This window comes from Cherax quadricarinatus, chromosome 72 (genome assembly GCF_038502225.1).
Source record: "Cherax quadricarinatus isolate ZL_2023a chromosome 72, ASM3850222v1, whole genome shotgun sequence".
Lineage (NCBI taxonomy): Eukaryota > Metazoa > Arthropoda > Malacostraca > Decapoda > Parastacidae > Cherax > Cherax quadricarinatus.
Window position 1 is genome coordinate 12609834 of NC_091363.1, and position 24065 is coordinate 12633898.

Here is a 24065-nt window from a genome sequence, read left to right on the forward strand (position 1 = left end):
ATAATGTCAACCCATTCATGACTGCATATTAGAATGGCTAGTTGGACATTTATTGGACAATGACATCATTTGTTTACTTCTGAACATCGGCAAAAATCAAACATTTCCCCTACTTTGAGCTCCATTTCCAGGTTCTTTTTACAAGAAAACCAATCAAAATCACCTCTATTTCTATAATATGATTTCCATTCTATCAAATGAGACCAAGAAAACGAGAATACAACCATAAAATGCTATACAAAAATAGACCACAAAGTCGGCATTTTAATTAACCCTTTCAGGGTCCGTCCCGTAGATCTACGGCTTTACGTTCAGGGTCCAAACCGTAGATCTACGCCATGAGCTCAGCTCACTCTGATAAACTGTGAGTGGTACATTTGGGCCTAGATATAAGAGAATACATCTATGTGGTATGTGTGCACCACATAAAACAGATCCTGCAGCACACTGTGTATAACGAGAGAAAAAAACTTAAATCATGATTTTTCGATTAAAACAGCAACTTTGCAGTGTTTTTTCGTATGTTTTTTATAGTTGTATTTGCGATTTCTTGGTCTCATTTGATAGAATGGAAGACGTATTACAGAAATAGAGATGATTTTGATTGGTTTTAGCACTGGAAATGGCTTGAAACTGAGCTCAAAGTAGCGGAAATGTTAAATTTTTGCCGATATTCCAGAGTAAACAAATGACCTCACACGTCTAATACACGTCAGCTGGTGGGTCTAATATACATTCACAAATATGGTGATGATATTTATACAATTATTACAGTATTGCATAACAGTAAATCTTCTATTTTTTGGTGTGAATAAAAAATCAAAATGGAATTTATTTGTAAAGCCTCAAAACATAACTAATGAACAGAGGAAACGTTAGTTTAGTGCCAGGAATGCCTACATTGTTTATTCTGGACCCTATTTTGAAATTGGAATATTTTGAACTTTGTGTTAAATTGACCAAATTAACAATTTCCGATCACTTTATTTTGTAGTTGAAACAGTTGACTTGGCGATTTCTTGTGCTCAATCGATAGAATAGAAGTAATACTAGTGAAACAGCTAAGAATTTGGTTGATTGGAATAATGTAATTGGCCTAAAATGGGAGTCAAAGTCGGCAAAATCGCCGATTCGTAAATGTCGCTGACACATCAAAATTCGCGAGAGCATAATTTCATCAATTTTCCACCAAATTTCGTACTTTTTGTTTTATTACCTTCACAAAAAGATTCTCTACGATTTCATAAGAAAAAATAACAATTTTTTTTTTTTTAAATTCTTGGACACTGGTGCGTGACTCCAGATTTGGGCCTTGGACCCTGAAAGGGTTAAAAGAAGCAGTCGGAGTTGTTTTTTTCTCATTATGCGCTGCCTGCTCCAGGATTTTTTTTATATGGTGCACACTGACCACACAGACCCATTCTCTCACATGTGAGCCTACCAGATTTCTCCTGCTTGATTTGAAGCCGCTAGAATTTATGAGTATACACCTACCATCTGACTTACAACCTGCTCGACATACAACGACTCGACTTACGACCGTGTTTTTTATGCCAAATTTCTGGGAAATAAACAAGTGTTTATCCTAAACCTTACAGTATAAAATACAGTACTAACAGCATAAAAAGTAAAGTAAAACATGAAATACCAAAATAAAACAATAAAATAAGGTCATTACAAAAATGTTACGTTGATATTCAGTAGTAAAGTTCAACTTACGTCCATTTCAACTTACGACCGGTTTCTCGGAACCGAACTTGGTCGTAAGTCGGATGGCAGGTGTATATACGTCAAACACGGTACCTCATAAGATGTGTATATATACGACCAAAACAGTCAAAGGGTTAAGCCCCTAAAACTCAAAGCCTCTTGTGCTCCTTCCCTTCTACTTTCTGCCCCCAGACTGACACACTGTCATCCTATCCTTGCCCATACTCTCTATATGCCCAAACCACCTCAGCTCCTCGAATTATACTCTTGTCACCCCGTGATGCCTTTCAAATTTTTTCTCTCCAAATTCTTTGCATGATTAACACCACACATTGCTCTCAAGGTTAACCTATTCCAATGCCAAAATAGCAGAATTTAAAAACTATGTAAGCACTATTTTCAGGAGCATTTCATTAAGTTACAAAGTAGTAGTAGTAAGCAATTTCTTTATGCAAGATCTTACCAGCTTTATTGTTAAGGTAAGTCATTTCAGTAGGATCTAGTTCTATAGCTTTATCATAATGCTCTAATGCAGTTTTGAAATCTTTCTTTTTATAAGCTGCATTTCCAGTTTCTTTCTCCTTCAAAGCCTGAAAAAAAAAAAAATCAAGTTTAGTTCATTAATAATAATACATTTTCATAATGTAACTAGAATTAGCAGCAAAATCCATCTTAAATGTTTTGCAAGAGCAAATTAAAAAATAAATAAATCCCTACCAGGGGAATAGCATTTAAAATTGGTAGAATATCTTTCATTTGTGACAATGTATATCTAACAAGGATATCTAATGTAGAGAGAGAACTTAAAGTGTAGCTCCAAGGATACACTATAGCCCTTTCTCAATGAATGAACTATTCTTAACCCTTTCACTATTTAGACACCCAAATATTCATTCCTGTAAGCACTTAAAAAAAAAAAAGATCCTTCAGAAATGATGCAATCTTTCTCTGCAGGTAATGAAGTCAAAAGTATGAAACTTAATCAAAAAACTTATGAAATTGCACAGGAGCAAAGCTAGCAGTGGGTGCAATTTACAGTGGCGATTTTGCTCACCAAGTCCTATTTTCAGTCTATTCCATTGCTCCATTTGCCCAAATTCTTAGCTATTTTGTTAGTATACCTTCTGTTTTGGACATGCAGCAGGCATGCGAGCGTGTTAGATGGGAGTGAATGGAGACGAATGGTTTTTGGGACCTGATTAGCTGTTGGAGTGTAAGCAGGTTAATATTTTGTGAAGGGATTCAAGAAAACTGGTTAGCCGGACTCGAGTCCTGAAGGTGGGAAGCACAATGCCTGCACTTTAACCCTGAAACTGTCCAAATGTAGATCTACGTTTTTTCAACATTTGAAAGTATGTAAAAAAAAAAAAAAGTAGATCATCTTTTTTTTTACATTTGAAAACACGTAAAAAACTTGGATCTACTTTTTTTTTTTGTTTGAAAATATGTAAAAAAATGTAGATCTACTTTTGGAGCACTACGCATGTGAACGTAGAACTGCTTGGACAGTTTAAGGGTTAAAGGAGGGGTTTGAGATATTGGCAGTTTGGAGTGACATGTAAACTCATGTGGGCATCTCTGCAAAGACAGCGAGCATATGCGAATGAATCAGGGTGAAAGTATTTGTCTTTTTTGGGTCACCCTGCCTCAGTGGGAGACAACCAGTTTGTAACGATGAGCGCACCGCTTCAAAGAGTGTGAAAGGATATATTTTGGCCAACATGTCCTAAAAGAGCTTTGCCAATACATGTACTATGGTCAGAAAGATAATCAGTTGGAGATGTTGGTTGCAGGGAAAAGAATTTAGTCCACTGTGTACTTGTAAACATGGTGCATAAAGGAAGTGGGTGTCGCGTAGGTCGTTTTTGGGTGGAATGAGCAGACATCAAAGAACCACCGTCACCAAATGGTCTGGAATGTTTAAGTGTAGTACTGCCAGCGGCCCAACCTGAGGTAGGTGGGCGATCCGAAAACTGTCGTACCGTATTTGGGGGAAGCCGGACACAGTTAAAGGCATGCAAGAGATAGAGGCACTAACAGAAATGGGCGGAGCCCCATCACCTAGAGCAGGTGACGAAGCGTCACAAGCGGAAGGTACAGAGGTATGGCAAGTCTAGAGAATGGCCCAATAATGAAGCCGGGTCAAAACAGGATGTGGGAACAGAAAGTGGCCTGGGGGGAGGAGGGTTATCAGAGAATGAAGACTCCATGATAGTGGTACTTCTTTCTTGTTAAAAAAAAAGGGGACAGCAGAGGGACAGTCACTAGGAAGCATGAAAGGGCTGAAAGTTCCCCCCCCTCACGCAAGAGGACCTCGAACCTGTAAGTAGTGCAGAAGCAGCATGGAACCCGTGCCATACCCCACCCTTCATGCCAGTAAACCAGCGCTCCGGATTAGCAACCTCACATCTACCAAGCCACCTCGGTGGACAAAAGAGGGGGCAGTTGGAAATCCACCACAAGGCATACCTCCTTTGGCTGTCACCTCCCAGAACTGACAATCAGCCTTTGGAGATACACCCATCATCTGTAGGACACCCCGCTCACTTCCTGGAAATCCGGAAAGGGAGCAGGGTGCCTCTAGACAATCCAGATTCCACAGCAAACTATACACCACACCCGAGGAACCTCATGGAGCGGGATGAACTCCTACACACTTCCTCCCTACCTAGAAACCGTAATGCCAGAGGGGAGGACCCCAGAGGCTACAAATGGGATAGGGATAAGGGGAGGGATGAGGAGAGGGAAAAAAAAGGGAGGATGGGATAAGGAAGAGGAGATTGGGGGGTAATTAGGTTCGATCTGAGGAAGACCAAAACGTCTAATTCCTCAGACCAACAGCCTCTTCACCACAACAAAATGTCCCCCTTAAAGAGGCCCAGGGGGTGTAGGGAAGCCTTACTCACCCTCAGAAAAAATAAAAATTGCCAAAAATCTAATATTACCACTGCTTTTGAGCCTAATTTAAGCTACTTCATCCTGAAACCAACCAAATTCATCTCTATTTCAGAAGTATCAAATACCAAAAACTGCTAATAAAACCATCATAGAAAATAACTCAGTTGCTATTTTAAACCAAACACAAGATAAGAGTTTTGCTTTTCCCATCATGCATCTCTTGCACATTTTTTTTTTATGCAGTGAACACTCACTGCATAGACCCATTCTCTCATATCTAAGAAACTCCAAACATTCAACAGAGTGAATGCTTCATGGGCAGTTGGGAGTGATGTCAGGTTTCTCACTCAGGAATCATAACCATATTACTGCTGCTACAGAAAGAAAGTTAAAGGCTAGATAATGAGCTTGTTCACAATAAGGGATGATGAGCCAATGATTATACTGCAAGTCCCTTTTCTCTCCAGGCTAGAATACTACTGTATTCAAGACAGCCCCTAACAAAAAGAAAAATTTATAAATGTTGGACAGTTTACAAGTACATGTTTTGATGAAATGAACCTTTACAAAACATATTGAGAAGCCTCTGACATTTTTTTTTATATTATAACTGTTCAATCATAAATATGAATGGTGAATCTTAGGATGATCTGAGTTTATCTACAGAGGTGTGAATCTGGGAACATAAGTCTTGGCAATACTCACTTTATAGTAATTAAACAACCTTAAAAATGGGGAAGGGGGGATGGGGGGGTATTACAATCTGCTTGCAGGATCACAAGCAGTACCTACCAGGTTGCCACAATTTTTTATTAAGAATAAGTCATAGCCACTAGACAGCATTTTTCATAACTAATGTTTTCCAAAATTTATACATGTACCTTTCAATGCTTAATTTATACAAAATACCCATACCTGTTGGCAAGTATTAGTTAAAAGCACGTGGATGTAGTGTATGCATTCACCAAGATGCAGCCCTTACGTTAGCCGACTGCCAGAATACATCGCATCCTAGAGATGTGACATGATGTGCTCTTGAAGTCCCAACACCTTACCAGCCAAGGCAAAAATATTTACATTATTATTATTATAATCAAAAAGAAGCGCTAAGCCACAAGGGCTATACAGCGCTGCAGGGTAGGGAAGGAAGCGAGGGTATTGGATGGCAGAAGGGAGGAGGGATGATCAGTAGGTTACAGAAAACAGCGGGGCAGGGGATAGTACGGGGGTAGAGGGTAGCAAGAGATTGAAGTAGAAAGGGCTGAAGGTATCAGAATTTGTGAAGTAAGTCAGTTGTTGTCAAAAAGTCAATGAGAGAGTCTGGATGAAAGGTGGGTCCATCAGCGAGAAGGGAAGGTAAAGAGAGAGCAGCAGAGCGAAGACGACGACGGAGGTAAATTCTGCGTGCTCGTTGATAAAGTGGGCAGTCCAACAGAATGTGGCCGACTGATAATGGAACTTGGCAATTCTCACAGAGAGGAGCAGGGCGCCTCTCCATGAGATATCCATGAGTAAGACGAGTATGGCCAATGCGAAGACGGGAGAGAGTAGTCTCCCAACCTCGACACTGGTGATAAGAAGACGGCCAGTAACCAATACTCGGTTTAATAGATTGAAGTTTGTTGCCGAGCATAGTAGACCAACGTTGTTGCCAACGGGTGTGAAGTTGGGAAGATATTGCAGCAAAATAGTCCGTAAATGGAATACCTCTACATGAAACTGGTAGGTCATGTACTGCTGACCGCGCAGCAGTGTCTGCCTGTTCATTGCCCTGTACGTCAACATGACCAGGGACCCAACAAAAAACAATATCTTTATGCTTGGTAAAGATGCGGCGTAGCCAAAGTTGGATACGGAGGACTAAGGGGTGAGGTGTATCAAATTTCTGTATAGCCTGTAAAGCACTAAGGGAGTCTGAGACAACCACAAATGATGACACAGGCATAGATGCAATACGGATAAGTGCTGTAAGGATGGCATACAATTCAGCAGTAAAAATACTAGCCGAAGATAGTAAATGCCCTTGTACGACGCTGTCCGGAAACACTGCTGCGAATCCTACGCCATCAGAAGACTTAGAGCCATCTGTGTACACAGCAATGGCATGAGAATGAGAGTGAAAGTGGTCAAGAAAAAGAGAGCGGGAAGCGACCATAGACAGTTGGGCTTTCGAGCAAGGGAGAGAGAAAGAACAGACTCGAACAGCTGGAACTTCCCAGGGGGGTAGGGAAAAGTGAGATGCTACATGTACATAGAAAGGTGGTAATTGAAGAGAAGACAAGAGCGAATGAAGGCCAAGAGAGAAGGGATGGAGTAAACAGGGGCGGCGAACAAATAAAGAATGTCTACTAATATCAGTGACCATTCTATAAATGGAAGGATTGCGGAGATCATGAGAGCGTACATATTAGCAAAGGCAATGGGCATCACGGCGATCGAATAAGGATGGAATGTTCGCTTCTGCATAGAGGCTCTCGACAGGGGAAGAGCGAAAAGCACCAAGGCATAAACGTAATCCTTGGTGATGAATGGGGTTAAGGCTAGAGAGAGTAGCAGGAGATGCCGCTGAATAGATCTGGTCACCATAATCAAGTTTCGATAAGACAAGGGTGGAATGTAGGCGAAGGAGGGTTCGACGATCAGCTCCCCACGAAAGATGAGCAAGGGTTTTAAGAAGGTTCAGCCGGCTGTGACAAGTTGCCTTCAGAGAGGTAATGTGAGGTTTCCAGGATAACCTACGATCAAAGAGGAGGCCCAGAAACTTGACTGTATCACGTTCAGGGATACGGGAGCCATAGAGGTACAAAGGATGATCGGAGATGACAGAGCGTCTAGTGAAAGTAATTTGGTGGGTTTTAGTGCTGGAAATTTAAACCCACGTGTGGTGGACCAATTGGAAACACGGTCGACTGCATGCTGGAGAGAAACTGTAATAAGGTGACAGTCAGCGCCTGCACAGGCAATAGCGAAGTCATCAACATAGAGTGATGACCAAATATTTGATGGAAGACTAGAGGCCAAATCATTAATAGCAAGGAGAAAAAGTGTTGTGCTCAGAACACATCCCTGGGGGACACCTTCAGCTTGGATAAGTCCGGGGAGAGCACATTATTAACCCAAACACGGAAATGCCTGTCAGTTAAAAAGTTCTTAAGGAAGGATGGTGGATTGCCTCGAAGGCCTAAGGAGTGGGGCTTGGGCTAAAATATTATACCTCCAAGTTGTGTCATATGCTTTCTCAAGGTCAAAAAATATGGCAATAACTGAGTGGTTATTCGCAAAGGCATTACGAACATACGTATCCAAGCGTAGTAAGGGGTCTATGGTAGAACGTCCCTTACGAAAGCCATATTGACGAGTGGAGAGACTGTTGTGTGTCTCTAAATACCACACTAAACGTCTATTTACTAGGCGTTCCATCACTTTGCAAACTGCACTGGTAAGAGCAATGGGACGATAGTGGGAGGTTTCATGTCCCGTAGTGCCTGGTTTGCAGAAAGGGAGAACAATGGCGGATTTCCACAGCTGTGGAAGAACTTGTGACCAAATAAGATTGTAAAGGCGTAATAGGACTGCAAGGGCTGACTGATGTAAATGTTGTAGCATTAGAATATGAATGTCGTCGGGCCCAGCTGCCGATGATCGGCAAGCTGAGAGTGTTGCCTCCAGTTCTTGAAGTGTAAAAGGCACATTATACTGTTCTTCTCTGAGAGAAGAAAAGTCCAAGGGTGCTAACTCTCTGGCAGACTTTGAGTAAAGAAATGAGGGGCATAGATGGAGTCCCTGAGAAATACGGACCAGATGATTGCCAATTTCATTGGCAACATCTAGTGGGTTTGCTATATCAACACCGGCAACCCGCAGAACAGGAGCCGGGTCAGGAGAATATTTACCACTCAGTTTTCGTACTTTTTTCCAGACTGCACTCATAGAGGAAGCAGAGGTGATGGTGGAGACATAATCTCGCCAGCAAGTGCGTTTAGCGTCATGGATGACACGGCGAGTGATCGCACGCTTCTGCTTAAAATCAAGAAGCCTCTCTGTGGTTCTATTGTACCGGTACCTGCCCCATGCAGTGCGTTTCAAACATACTGCACGAGCACAAGCAGGAGACCACCAAGGCACGCATTTCTGAGAATGCCTGCCCGAAGTTTGGGGTATAGAATGAGAAGCTGCGGTTAAAACGGAGGACGAGAAGAGGTGTAAAAGCTCATCGATGGAGGACGAAGGAGGAACCTCTCTAAAAACAGTTAGGTGTGAGTAAAGGTTCCAATTTGCCTGATCAAATTGCCAGCGTGGGATGCGAAGAGGTGGTGAATATGAAGGGGAAGTAAGAATGATTGGGAAATGATTGCTGTCATGTAAGTCCGGAAGAACAGACCAAGTGAAGTCTAATGCGGCGGAGGAAGAGCAGACTGAGAGATCAATGCAAGAGAGAGTGTGAGTCCGAGGATCAAAATGAGTGTGAGTACCTGTATTTAAAACATGGAGGGGGTGGGTGGCAAGAAAAGCCTCTAACTGAATGCCACGGGAATCACAGTGAGACCCCCCCAGAGGAAATGGTGGGCATTAAAATCACCAAGTAACAGAACAGGTGGTGGTAATGACGAAACAAAAAAGGCAATATCTGGAATAGACAATGCCCGAGAAGGAGAGAGATATAAAGAGCCGAGTGTATACCACCTATGCAAGTAGATACGGGCTGCTGTGTAATGCAGCGAAGTACGAACAAATAGCTGATGGTATGGAATATCAGTGCGTAGAAGAAGGGCACTTTCATTAAAAGTCCCATCAGGAAAAGGATCTGAAGAATACAATAAATTATAGCCTGAGATGGGAGAGATAACAGCAGAGTGTAATTTTGGTTCCTGTAAGCAAACACCAACAGGGGAAAACTGGGAGAGTAACATCTGAAGCTCACCCCGAATACCCCTGAGGCCGCGTATATTCCACTGTAAATAGGCCATGATTGGCAATGATAAAGATACCTGAAATCCGCAGGTAAGGGTTCCTACGGACTAGAGGGGTTAGAAAAGTCCACATGCGGAGGCAGTGGAAAACGTTCAAGCAGCGAAGGAACGGTGCGCTGTGAAGAAAGGAGTTGCGCAGATGGAGTAGAGGAGAGAGAAGGAGCGGAGGGTGGATCAGTGTCCATTGATGGTTTGGTCTCTGCAATATATTCAGAGATTGCTTCAAGTGTTTCAGAATTCAGAGACGTTGTATGGGAGACAATATTGGAAATGGTAGGGGGAGGATGAGTAAAGATTGGAACTGTAATGGACTGTACCAAGGTAGGGGGGGGGACGCGAAAGGGTGGAGGGAACTGGAGAAGCATGGAAGGGGACAGAAGAGGCAGAAACCTGGGAGGTGGCAGAAGAGGAAGAAACTTGGGAGGGAACAGGGGAGGAAGGTACAGTACGAGGAGGAGGGTGAACCTCTACACTTGTAACAGAGCCAGTGAGAGGGGGAGAACCAGGTACAGAGACAGGGAAGGGAAAATGAGGAGGTGGAAGATGGGTAGGAGGTGTTAACGGACTTTTTTTTTGACTTTTGAGAAGTAGAGGGACGATTGGGAGGAGGTGTCATACGAGATCTCGTCGCTACTGAGGCTTGTGAGAGAGAACACGAAGAAGCAAGATCAGACTGAGACGTTGAAGTAGGGACGTCTGAGCCGAGGACAGCAAAAGAATTAGCTACAGGAGTGACTATGGGAGAGGTAACCACAGAGGTGGGTGCAGAAGATGGGATACCAGAAGTGGGGGGGACGTTTTGAAACACGGGAATAAGAAACACGAGGTAGTCTCCCTTGGAGGCGGAGATGAGAAACTGCCATGGCATAAGGGAGACCTTCTGCCTCTTTGAGGTAACGGATTTCCCGCTCGTTTAAGTAGACTTGACAACGGCGAGAGTACGAAGGGCGAGCCTCATGACAATTAAGGCAAGAGGGAGGTCGACTGCAAGACGTATTAGAATGGTCATCGGCACCACAGACTGGGCATTCGGCGATAGATCTGCAATATTTCGCTGGATGGCCAAATCGCCAGCAATTTCTACACTGTTGCGGTGTAGGGATCACCTTTCGAACTTGTAACCGATGTCCTGCTACATAAACTGAGGATGCGAGTTCACGGCTGTCAAAAGTTAAACGAGCCACATTGCTAGGGTATCGTCTCCGCCTGCAGGCAGGAAGAACATAAGTATCTACCTTGAGGATTGGGAGATCTTGGAGTTCCAGCTGTTCTAGAATGTCAGTGCCACATGTCTGGAAATTTTGTTGAACTATGGTATGGGGCAGAAAGACTGTACCACTACAAGAATTGAGGGAATGATGCTTTTCAATAGTTACAGGAACAGTATCGATATGGGAAAGACGAGAAAGCTCATGAGCCTGGGTAGCATTCTGTACGGTGACGATGCGAGTACCGTTCTTAAGAGCATGAAAAGAAATATCTTTACCAACATGGCATAGGAGTGCCTTGCCAATACTGTGGTCAGAAAGATAGGTAGTAGAGGAAGTCGGTCGTAAAGTGAAGAATTTAGTCCATTGTGCAGTCTGAAACTGAGCGTGGAAAGGTAGTGAAGGACGTGTCGATCTTTTCTGAGAAGAACAAGAAGGTGGAGAAGTATCGTCAGCAGGTAATTGTCGTTGTCGTTTAGGCGTGGGACCTAAGTTGGTCCGACGTGGAACGGGCCGGCGATTCGAAAATTGCCGCACCGTAGAGGGAGAGGCTGGAGAGCGAAGGTCAGATAAATCGAAGGAGTCAATTGAGGCCTCAGTATCTGAAGCGGGTGAGGAAACAGCACCAGCAAGAGGTACAGAGGCATGAGGAGTGTCCGAAGAGTGGTCCAAAGACGAGGCGGGGTCAGAATGGGGTGCGGTATCAAGAAGGGGCCCGGGGGTAGCAGGTTCATGGACTAGGGCTGCCATGGTTAGGTTACTTTCTTTCTTTCTGTTTTTAAAAAAAAAAAAAAAAAAAAAAATGGGGGGGGGGGGGACCGGGGAGGGATAGTTCCTAGGAGGAATGAAAAGGCCAGAAATCTCCCTCCGCGCCCAAGAGGACCTTAGCACCGCAAGTAGCGCTGATGCAGCATGGAACCAGTGCCATACCCTACCCATCATGCCAGTAAACCGGCAATCTGGGATAGCAACCTCACATCTGCCGAGCTACCTCGGTGGACAAAAGAGAGGGCGGCCGGAAATCCGCCACAAAGCATACCTCCTTCGGCCACCACCCCCGGAATCCGAAAGGTGGCTTCCAGAGATACACCCGTCGCCCGAGAGACACCCAAAGCCACCCTCCGGGATACCGGAGAGGGATCGGGACATCCCCAGGCAATCCAGATTCCACGGCAAACTACGCCACCGCCAAGAACCTCAACGGAATGGGATGGACCCCGGTACCCTTTCGCCTACCTAGGAACTAGTGTGCCTGTGGGGAAAAAAAAAAAAATCCCAAAGGCCAAAAAGGAAGGGCAAAAGGGAGGGGTGGGGAGGAGGAGGAAAGGAAAAAGGGGAGGATGGGATAGGGAACGGGGGATTGGGGGGTAATTAGGTTCGGTCTGAGGAAGGAGACCGACAGGTCTAATTCCTCAGACCAAGAGCCTCTTCACCACGCCAAGGAGCCCCCGTTGAAGAGGAAAATATTTACAGTAGGGCCCCATTTTATGGCGTTTTGCTTTACGTAGTTCCGCTAATGTGGACATTTCAAATAATGACGAAAACTTGCTACACGGCTCCCCCACCTGACTTTCTAATACAGTCAGTGTCCCACCAGGTTTGCTTACATTCTCCGTGAACACTGGCTCTCTCCATTATGTCTGGAAACCTTCCAAAATTTCAAGTGTTTTAAAGTTATTTCATGTTTTATATACACTCTTGATAGTTATACTTGTGTACTTTTTTTTTTTTCAGCAAGTCGGCTGTCTTTCACTGAGGCAGGGTGACCCAAAAAGATAGAAAATCTCCCCCATAATCACACATAATCACTGTCCTTGCAGAGGTGCCCAGATACAATAGTTTAGAAGCATATATAGATATATAACATATCCCTCCAAACTGCCAATATCCCAAACCCCTCCTTTAAAGTGCAGGCACTGTACTTCCCATTTCCAGTACCTTAGTCCGGCTATATAAAAATAACTGGTTTCCCTGAATCCCTTCACTAAATTTTACCTAGCTCACACTCCAACAGCTCGTCAGGTCCCAAAAACCATTGGTCTCCATTCACCCCTATCTAAAACACACACACACACATGCTTGCTAGAAGTCGAAGCCCCTCGCTCACAAAACCTCCTTTACCCCCTCCCTCCAATCTTTTCTAGGACGACCCCTGCTCTACCTTCCTTCCCTTATAGATTTACACACTCTCCAAGTCATTCTACTTTGATCCATTCTCTCTAAATGACCAAACCACCTCAACAACCCCTCTTCAAGACCTCTGACTGATACTTTTAGTAACTCCGCACCTCCTCCTAATTTCCACACTCCGAATTCTCTGCATAACATTTACACCACACATTGCCCTTAGACATGACATTTCCACTGTCTCCAGCCACCTCCTCACTGCAGCATTTGCAACCCAAGCTTCACACCCATATAGGTTTGTTGGTACCACTATACTTTCAAACATTCCCTTCTTTGCCTCCATGGATAACGTTTTTTTGGTCTCCACAGATACCTCAATGCACTACTCACCTTTTTTCCATCATCAATTCTATGGTTAATCTCATCCTTCAAAAACCCATCTGCTAACAAATCAACTCCCAAATATCTGAAAACATTCACTCTTATACTCCTTCTCTCCAATGCCACAGTGGGACCCTCCCCACAGATGATGATGGGTGTTAAAATCACCCAACAAGATGGGCGGCAGTAGAGAAGAGATCAAAAATACAATATCCAAGATACAGAATGCACAGGAGGGGGAAAGATAGAGAGAGCAAACTGTATACCATCTGTGTAACTAAATACGAGCTGCAGCATAGAACGAACAAAAACTTGTCGATACAGCATATCAATGTGTAGAAGAAGCGTGCTCTCATTAAATGATTCATCAGGAAAAGGATCAGAAGAATGTAACAGCACATGGCCCAAAACAGGACGAATAACAGCTGAATGAATTTTGGGCTCTTGTAACAACATATATCAGGGAAAACTGGGAGAGTAACACTTGGAGTCTCCCCGATTACCCGAGGCCACAAATATTCCAATGTAAATAAGACATTATTTACAAAAATAGGAATGTCAACAATACGAAGTGATAAAATCTATAGGCTATTAGGATCAATCAAGTCAATGTGTGGGGGCAACAGTAAGTATGTAAGCAAGGAGGAATCAGAATACTGTGAAGGAGGGCTGTGAAAAAGAAAGGGTAAAAGGAGGCGCGTCGGTGTCCATCTAGGGTTTCGTCTCCGTAATATAACTGGAGATAGTGTTAAGCATCTCAGCGGATAAGGAAGATGCAGATACCACGATTTCAGAGACAGATGAGGTAGAGCAAGTAGAGACCGGAGCAACTATGGAGGTCTGAGAGGGGCAGGGAGTATGAACCTGGAGAGATGCGTCGGCAGGGGCAGAAGAGTCCTGTAATGTAACAGGAGAGGAAGGAAGGGAAGACCAGGGGGGTGAGGGAACAGGAGAAGAGGGGCCTGCATGAGTGGGGGGAATACCTCCACCTACGTGCGAGAGCTAGAAAGGGGGGCAAGAACCAGGCGCCGAGGTAGTAGGTAGATTCAACTGCACAGGTGATAGACACAAAGAAGGTGTAGGCTTCGAGATCTCGTAGACTGAGAAAGTAGTGAGCGAGATGAAGCAGAAGTAGGAAGAGGTGCAGAGGTAGGAGTTTCAGAGGATAAAACTGCAAAAGAATTAGAAACAGGGGTGCCCCCGGAAGACATGGCCGCAGAGGAGTTGGTGGGTGGGAGGACCGTCAAGGGCTACCCGAGAATAAGGAACATGAGGGAGTTTTCCCTGAAGGCGGAGCTGGAAGACAGCCATAGCGTAAGTACGGCCTTCACTCTCCTTGAGATAACAGATTTCTCGTTCATTATAATAGACTTGACAATGGCATGAAAAAGGACGAGATTCACTGCAATTGAGACAAGAGGGAGGAAGACTGCAAGATGCATTGGTATGATCTGTGGCACCATAGACCAGGTACTCCACTGCAGATCTGCAGTATTTAGTGGGGTGCCTGAAGCGCCAGAAATTATGACACTGTTGGGGAGTAGGGATCACTTTATGGACCTCTAGGCGATGGCCTAAAATATAAACAGAGGATGGGAGTTCACGGCAGTCCAAGGTTAAATGGGCAATGTTACTGGAAAAGCGCCTCCGCCCATGAGCAGGCAGGATGTATGTATCCACTTTGAGAATAGGAAGCTCCTGAAGGGCTAATTGCTCTAAAATATCATCGCCGCAAGGCAGAAAATCACTCTGCACAATGGTATGCGGTAAAACCACAGTACCACTGCAAGAACTGAGAGTAGCGTGCTCATGAGCTGTGACTGGAATGCTATCTATGGAAGTTATATGGGAGAGAGTACGAGCTGTTCTGAATTCTGAACTGTAATGACATGCGTGCTGCTTTGAAGAGTGTGAAAACATATTTAGGCCAAGATGCCATAAAAGAGCTTTACCAATACTATGATCAGAGAGATAATCAGCTGGAGATGCTGGTGGTAGGGAAAAGAATTTAAGTCCACTTTGTACTTGTAAACATGGTGCGCAAAGGGAGTGGGTGCCACGTAGGTCATTTTTGGGCAGACACTGAAGAACAGTCATCAGTAGGTTATCTAGAACGTTTAGGAGTAGTACCGCAAGTGGTTTGACCTGAGGGAGGTGGGCGATCCAAACACCGTCACACTGTATTCAGGGAAGCCGGACGTATTGTTAAAGATGTGCAAGAAGCAGTGGCACTAACAAAAACGGGTGGCGCCCCAGCACCTGTAGCAGGTGACGGAGTGTCACCAGCAGAAGGTACCGGGGGTATGGGAAGAGTCTAAAGAATGGTCCAATAACGAAGCCAAGTCAGAACAGGATGAGGGATCAGAAAGGGGCCTGGGAGGAGGAGGGTTATCACAGAACAAAGATTCCACGATAGTGGTGCTTCTTCCATGTTATCTTCTTTCTTGTTATTTTAAAGAAAAAAAAAAAAAGAGGGACAGCGGAGGGACAGTCACTAGAAGGCATGGAAGGGCCGCAAGTTCCTCCTCTCATCTGAGGGAGGCCTCGAGCCCACGAGCAGTGAAGATGCAGCATGGAACCAGTGCATACCCTACCCTTCATGCCAGTAAACCAGCGCTCCGGGATAGCGGCCTCACATCCACCGAGCCACTTCAGTGGACAAAAGAAAGGGCTGTTGGAAACCCGCCATAAAGCATACCTCCTTCAGCTGCCACCTCCCAGAAATGACAGGCAGCTTCCGAAGATACACGACCCCCGAGGGACCCCATGAAGTGGGATGAACCTTAGCAAACTTCCCCCTATGTAGAAACCGTAATGCCAGAGAGGAGGGCCCCAGAGACTACAAACGGGACAGGGAAAGGGGAGGATTGGGAAGGGGGAGGAAAGGGGAAAGAAAAAAAGGGGGGACGGGGAAGATGGGATAGGGAAAGGAGGATTGGGGGGTACTTAGGTTCGGTCTGAGGAAGGAGACCAAAGGGTTTAATTCCTAAGACCAAGAGCGTCTTTGCCGCATCAAGAAGCCCCCCTTGAAGAGGTTAGTATTAACATACAATGCATTTTCATAGAAATGTAGATCAAAGATACTAAGTTAAGCATCGCTGATTATTCCAACATTGTATAGAATACCATTATATTAGATGTGCAGGGTGCCAAGCCTATGTAAGTTTTATCTTCTGATGAAGAGAAGAAACACATCAAAGTGAAGATCAGAGAAATTCACAAACTACAATGAGCATGAATCAGACATCTGAATATACACAATACATTCTACAATAAGGCCCCCTTCTTCCTTATAAAATGGCATAGGCCTTTTATCGTACTTTTAGCTGTTCCGGACTCTTATCTACTTCCATTTTTTCTTGTTTAGGTGGAGGTGTTGGAGTCTTCTTGCGAAGTGGAGATGGTTCAGGTTCTTCATCATCATCGTCACTGACATCCATTCCCATTAACACACTTAAAGTCGTCAACACTCTTTTGTCATTTAACATGGTACTGAAATAAAAGTTGAAAATTGCTATTGAATTTACTATTAAGCAATATAATTTTAAGACCTTAAATTAGACAGAGTTAAACCACAAAAACAAACCAGAATAGTGGAAAAATTTCTTATTTCCATGAAAATACTTTAAAAAATTTCAAACTGTATATGCATACATATTTTCAAAAACAGTAGGCCCCACCTTGATGCAGTTACCATATATACCTTATAGGAAATAGACAGGGTGCTCCTTCCAGAGAAAATGGGCATAGTTTACACAATGACATGAACATTTTAATTCACTCCCATATATGTCATGAGTTACAGTCTCCTAAGTGTGGGTTGTGTGTGTATTGTTCCAGTCATGGTACTGTTCCTTTTTGTTCTTTCTGTACTGTACATTAATTTTATAGTACTCTATGTAATTTGGACATCACTAGATATTCTTCACAAAAGGGTCTTGCATTTGGTTAATATTCACACAGCAAAAAGAAAACTAAGTCAATAGACAACACGAAATCCATTGACTCGCAGATGGCTACAACTTCACCTCATGTTCTGTTATTTGTTAATTGTTCCTGGAATCATTGGCCAGCAGCCCCATCTTTAAGCAAGCCTCCTAAACTGTTAAAATATAGCAAGAATAAGAACTAAGAAAAGCTTTGTTTTCATATTAAGCATGTCTCTAATGTATAAATCAACTGTACAGTAAAGATAATGCTGGAGCCAAGGTAGATACAGCTTTGATGGGTTCTATTTTCCTACTCTTGCAGCCTGCCTTTGGGCCAAGACAACAGAATCTGACTTTTAAAAATGAGGGAACTATTATTATTACTATGTGGGGTAGTGCTAAATCCACTGGGATCATACAGAGCTTGGGGAATGGTAGGCAATCATATTCAACCCAAGAAAGGAAGGTTAGCTCCAATTCTTGGGATCAAGAGCATCAAGTGACCTCCTGGAGGTTTTATAGTGGGGAAAGAGGAACATACCTAAGTGTCTGGGGATTCATCACGAGTTCTTCCATTCTTTTAGCAAATTCTGGGTCCTTCATGAATTCTTTAGTGCGAGGGTCCTCCTTAATGCGCTTCATACAGTTAGGGTCATGGAACGGATTCAACATCCTACCACCTCCTTGTTGTAGTAACTGTCAATGTATAAATTATAATTAACGATCATCGTAATCCAGAAGGGTTAAAAAAATGTATAGCTCATGAAGTAATTAGAGTACAATATGAGCCTATAATGTAACTCAGATTGTTGTACCAGGTATCAGTCTGATAGTAATTACTATTAGCCTACCAAGATTCATTAATATCAGTGTTAGTTATTTCAAAATGAACAGGGTGACCTAAATATTCTTTATCCTTACAGCCCATCTATATTAATTCCTTCAACAGAACTCTCCTCCACACACTTATTCCTCTTTCCAATGCACAGCTTTCATTCTCCATACAAAATTCATGTCAATTTACAGTCAGTTGCCTTCCTCTGCTTAACTAATGTTCACACAACTTTAAAGGACCAAAGAATTCTGAACCCTCCCCACCCCTGTCCCTGTTGAACAGCTATTTCCCATTTTAACAAGGACTAATGCTAGACTGAGATCAAAGTTAATAATCCAGATACACCTGCTGCTAGTTGAATATTACAATGAGAATTTTCAAACCATACATCAATATATTTAAGTATAAAAACTAAAGGAAAAATACTGTATATCCCTGATTAATCTCAATCTAAATATAAAAATTCACATTCATTAAACAAACTGTACCAAACAAATACAAATCCACCACACCTGAACCAAAGTAGCATATATCATATGGTTTAGCTACAGTGAAAACCAAGAAAAATATTAAAAGTGTATGCTGTGGGAAGTAGGTGTAAGAGTACACACAAGTAAGGGTGGTGGTAGGTACAGTTGAGGGTAGTGTGTGTAGTGTTCAGACCATCCCTCACACTCACTAGAAACTTTAAATGTTGGATGGAAGAAGAAGAAGACAGAAGAAGAAGAAGACAGAAGAAGAAGACAGAAGAAGAAGAAGACAGAAGAAGAAGAAGAAGAAGAAGAAGAAGAAGAAGAAGAAGACAGAAGAAGAAGAAGACAGAAGAAGAAGAAGACAGAAGAAGAAGACAGAAGAAGACAGAAGAAGAAGAAGAAGAAGAAGACAGAAGAAGAAGACAGAAGAAGAAGAAGACAGAAGAAGAAGAAGAAGACAGAAGAAGAAGAAGACAGAAGAAGAAGAAGACAGAAGAAGAAGAAGACAGAAGAAGAAGAAGAAGACAGAAGAAGAAGAAGACAGAAGAAGAAGAAGAAGAAGACAGAAGAAGAAGAAGACAGAAGAAGAAGAAGAAGAAGACAGAAGAAGAAGAAGAAGAAGACAGAAGAAGAAGAAGACAGAAGAAGAAGAAGAAGACAGAAGAAGAAGAAGAAGACAGAAGAAGAAGAAGACAGAAGAAGAAGAAGAAGACAGAAGAAGAAGAAGAAGACAGAAGAAGAAGAAGAAGACAGAAGAAGAAGAAGAAGACAGAAGAAGAAGAAGAAGACAGAAGAAGAAGAAGAAGACAGAAGAAGAAGACAGAAGAAGAAGAAGACAGAAGAAGAAGACAGAAGAAGAAGAAGACAGAAGAAGAAGACAGAAGACAGAAGAAGAAGAAGAAGACAGAAGAAGAAGAAGAAGACAGAAGAAGAAGACAGGAGGGAGGGAGGAGGAGGAAATTACTGCACTTTAAAAACTAAACTTACATTTATTTCTTTGCAAAGGTTACAATGTGTGTTTACGTAACAATATAATTGGAGCAAAGAAAGCCACTATCATGTTGAGGCATTTCAGGCATTTTTTTTTTTTCAACAAGTCGGCCGTCTCCCACCGAGGGAGGGTGACCCAAAAAAGAAAGAAAATACTTTCATCATTCAACACTTTCACCACACTCACACATTATCACTGCTTTTGCAGAGGTGCTCAGAATACAACAGTTTAGAAGCATACACATATAAAGATACACAACATATCCCTCCAAACTGCCAATATCCCAAACCCCTCCTTTAAAGTGCAGGCATTGTACTTCCCATTTCCAGGACTCAAGTCCGACTATATGAAAATAACATACTTGCCCTAATACTAACCCTTTCAGGGTTGGTGCCGTACTAGTACGGCTTGCACGCCAGGGTTGGTGCTGTACTAGTACTCGTAAATTCTAGCGCCTTCAAATCTAGCAAGAGAAAGCTGGTAGGCCTACATGAAAGAATGGGTCTATGTGGTCAGTGCACGCAGTATAAAAAAAAAATCCTGCAGCACACAGTGCATAATGAAAAAAAAAAACGCCGATTGTGTTTTTGCTTTAAAACAGCGACTTTGCAGTGTATTTTTGTATGATATTTATGGTTGTATTCTAGTTTTCCTGGTCTCATTTTATAGAATGGAAGACATTATGGAAATTGAGATGATTTTGATTGGTTTCACAATGAAAAGTACCTTGAAATTGAGCTCAAAGTAGCAGAAAAGTTCGATTTTTGCCAAAGTTCAAAAGTAAACAAATCATGCCATGCGTCCAATACACGTCAACTGGTGAGTCTAATATTCTTTCACAAGCATGCTGATATTATTTATACCATTTCTACCAACTTGTGCAAGACAGGTATACAATATCGACAAGATGAAAGTTAAGACACTTGTGCAACATCTGGTTATCTTTATTGTAGATGTTTTGCCATCCAGTGGCTTTATCAATACAGATTCTTGAACATAATTAGAAAACAGAAGAATTATATACGTACAAAAGACGAGGTAATCAGTCGCTCAGCCTTGGAGGTGGTGTTTACAGTACTGTGGTTGTAGAGATTCTGAAGCACAGGTAAGGAGACTGGCGCTTATATAGGCGTCAGTGAATAGGGACGTGTAGCAGACGAGGGCATAGTCACCGGTAGGCGGGATTCCCCAGTGGAAGCAGGTCCTACCCAAATTGATGGGTTAGTTGTAGAAGCAGTGAAGAATGTCATGTAGATGACACCTATATAAGCGCCAGTCTCCTTGCCTGTGCTTCAGAATCTCAACAACCACGGTGCTGTAAACACCACATCCAAGGTTGAGGGACTGATTACCTCATCTTCTGTATATAGTTCTTGTGTTTTCTAATTATGTCCAAGAATTTGTATTGATGAAGCCACTGGATGGCAAAATGTCTACAATAAAGATAACCAGATGCTGCACAAGTGTCTTAACTTTCATCTTGTCGGTATTGAATACCTGTCTTGTACAACTTGTCAGGCACTGCAACATCATGGAATCTTGGTTCAGAGGATATTTACATGACCTTCTTCACAGCTTCTACAACTAACCCATCAATTTAGGTAGGACCTACTTCCGCTGGGGAATCCCGCCTAACAGTGACTATGCCCTCGTCTGCTACATGTCCCCATTCACTGACGCCTATACTATAAGCGCCAGTCTCCTTACCTGTGCTTCAGAATGTCTACAATCACGGTGCTGTAAACACCACCTCCAAGGTTGAGGGACTGATTACCTCATCTTTTGTATACAGTTCTTCTGTTTTCTAATTATATCCAAGAATCTGTATTGATAAAGCCACTGGATGGCGAAACGTCTACAATAAAGATAACCAGATGTTGCACAAGTGTCTTAACTTTCATACCATTTCTACACTAACGCAGTAGTGTGCATAACAGTAAATCTTCTATTTTTTGTGAGAATAAAAATTCAAAGTGGAAAGCAAAAGAATGTAGGTAGTAGGTTGGTAGACAGCAACCACCCAGGGAGGTACTACCGTCCTGCCAAGTGAGTGTAAAACAGAAGCCTGTAATTGTTTTACATGATGGTAGGATTGCTGGTGTCTTTTTTCTGTCTCATAAACATGCAAGATTTCAGGTACATCTTGCTACTTCTACTTACACTTAGGGCACACTACACATACATGTACTCACCTAATTGTGGTTGCAGGGGTCGAGACTCAGCTCCTGGCCCCGCCTCTTCACTGATCGCTACTGGGTCCTCTCTCTCTGCTTCCTGAGCTTTGTCATACCTCTTCTTAAAACTATGTATGGTTCCTGCCTCCACTACTTCACTTGCTAGGCTATTCCACTTGCTGACAACTCTATGACTGAAGAAATACTTCCTAACGTCCCTGTGACTCGTCTGAGTCTTCAGCTTCCAGTTGTGACCCCTTGTCCCTGTGTCCCCTCTCTGGAACATCCTATCTCTGTCCACCCTGTCTATTCCCCGCAGTATCTTGTATGTCATTATCATGTCTCCCCTGACCCTTCTGTCCTCCAGTGTCGTCAGTCTGATTTCCCTTAACCTTTCCTCGTACGACATTCCCTTGAGCTCTGGGACTAGCCTTGTTGCAAACCTTTGTACTTTCTTTAACTTCTTGACGTGCTTGACCAGGTGTGGGTTCCAGACTGGTGCTGCATACTCCAGTATGGGCCCAACATACACAGTGTACAGTGTCTTGAACGATTCCTTATTAAGGTATCGGAACGCTATTCTCAGGTTTGCCAGGCGCCCGTATGCTGCAGCGGTTATTTGGTTGATGTGTGCCTCCGGTGATGTGCTCGGTGTTATGGTCACCCCAAGGTCTTTCTCCCTGAGTGAGGTCTGTAGTCTTTGTCCACCTAGCCTATACTCTGTCTGCAGTCTTCTTTGCCCCTCCCCAATCTTCATGACTTTGCATTTGGCTGGATTGAAATCGAGAAGCCAGTTACTGGACCACATGTCCAGCCTGTCCAGGTCTCTTTGCAGTCCTGCCTCATCCTCGTCCGATTTAATTCTTCTCATCAACTTCACGTCATCTGCGAACAGGGACACTTCAGAGTCTATTCCTTCCATCATATTGTTCACATATATCAAAAATAGCACTGGTCCTAGAACTGACCCCTGTGGGACCCCGCTCGTAACAGGCGCCCACTGTGATACCTCTTCACGTACCATGACTCGTTGCTGCCTCCCTGTCAGGTATTCCCTTATCCACTGCAGTGCCCTCCCTTTTACATGCGCCTGATCCTCCAGCTTCTGCACTAATCTCTTGTGGGGAACTGTGTCAAAGGCCTTCCTGCAGTCTAGGAAAACGCAACCTACCCACCCCTCTCTCTCGTGTCTTACTACTGTTACCTTGTCATAAAACTCCAGGAGGTTTGTGATACAAGATTTGCCTTCCATGAACCCATGCTGGTTTTCATTTATAATCTTGTTCCTTTCCAGGTGTTCGACCACTCTCCTCCTGATAATCTCCTCCATGACTTTGCACACAATACATGTCAGAGAGACAGGTCTGTAGTTTAGTGCCTCGTTTCTGTTTCCTTTCTTAAATATGGGGACTACATTAGCTGTCTTCCATTTCTCAGGTAGTTGCCCAGTTTCAAGGGATGTGTTGAAGATTGTGGTTAGAGGCACGCACAGCATCTCTGCTCCTTCTCTAAGGACCCATGGGGAGATGTTGTCCGGTCCCATCGCCTTTGAGGTGTCAAGGTCACTTAAGAGCTTCTTCACCTCCTCCTCAGTTGTTCGTATGTCATCCAACACTTGTTGGTATATTCCCTCTTTATGTTCCCTTCTGTGCTGTCTTCCCACAGCCCTTCCTGTCTCTACTGTAAAAACTTCCTTAAATCTCCTGTTCAGCTCCTCACATACCTCCTGATCATTTCTTGTGAGTTCTCCACCTTCTGTCTTTAATCTGATCACCTGGTCTTTGACTGTTGTCTTCCTCCTGATGTGGCTATACAACAGTTTCGGGTCAGTCTTGATTCTCGATGCTATGTCATTTTCATACTGTCGCTGGGCCTCCCTCCTTACCTGTGCGTACTCATTCCTGGCTCTGCGACTAATCTCCCTATTTTCGTGTGTTCTCTGCCTTCTGTACTTTTTCCATTCTCTATTGCACTTTGTTTTTGCCTCCTTACACCGTCGGGTAAACCAGAGGCTCGTTCTGGTCTTCCCGTTGTTACTGTTGCCCTTGGGAATAAACCTTTCCACTGCCTCCTTGCATTTTGTTGTTACATATTCCATCATTTCATTTACTGGCTTTCCTGCCAGTTCTCTGTCCCACTGGACCTCCCGCAGGAAGTTCTTCAACCCTATGTAGTCCCCTCTTTTATAGTCAGGCTTTTCCCATTCAACTCCTGTTATTCTCTCCACTTGCAGCTCTACTATGTATTCAAAGCACAGAACCACGTGGTCGCTAGCTCCTAGGGGACTCTCATACTTCATGTCCTCAATGTCTGAGCTGCCCAGGGTGAACACAAGGTCCAATCTTGCTGGTTCATCCTCCCCTCTCACT

The 24065-nt window shown here is 43.4% G+C and overlaps 1 protein-coding gene across 1 annotated transcript in view; it reads right to left on the reverse strand.

Moving 5' to 3' along the window:
• Stip1 (Stress-induced phosphoprotein 1) overlaps window positions 1–24065 on the reverse strand; it is a 101751-nt gene that overhangs the window by 48845 nt on the left and 28841 nt on the right. Inside the window, exons 5-7 of the mRNA XM_053794988.2 lie at window positions 17765–17919; window positions 16615–16786; window positions 2174–2300 (exon numbers count right to left, since the gene is read on the reverse strand). Coding sequence (XP_053650963.1) covers window positions 2174–2300; window positions 16615–16786; window positions 17765–17919 — 454 coding nt within the window. The remainder of the gene's footprint in view (window positions 1–2173; window positions 2301–16614; window positions 16787–17764; window positions 17920–24065) is intronic.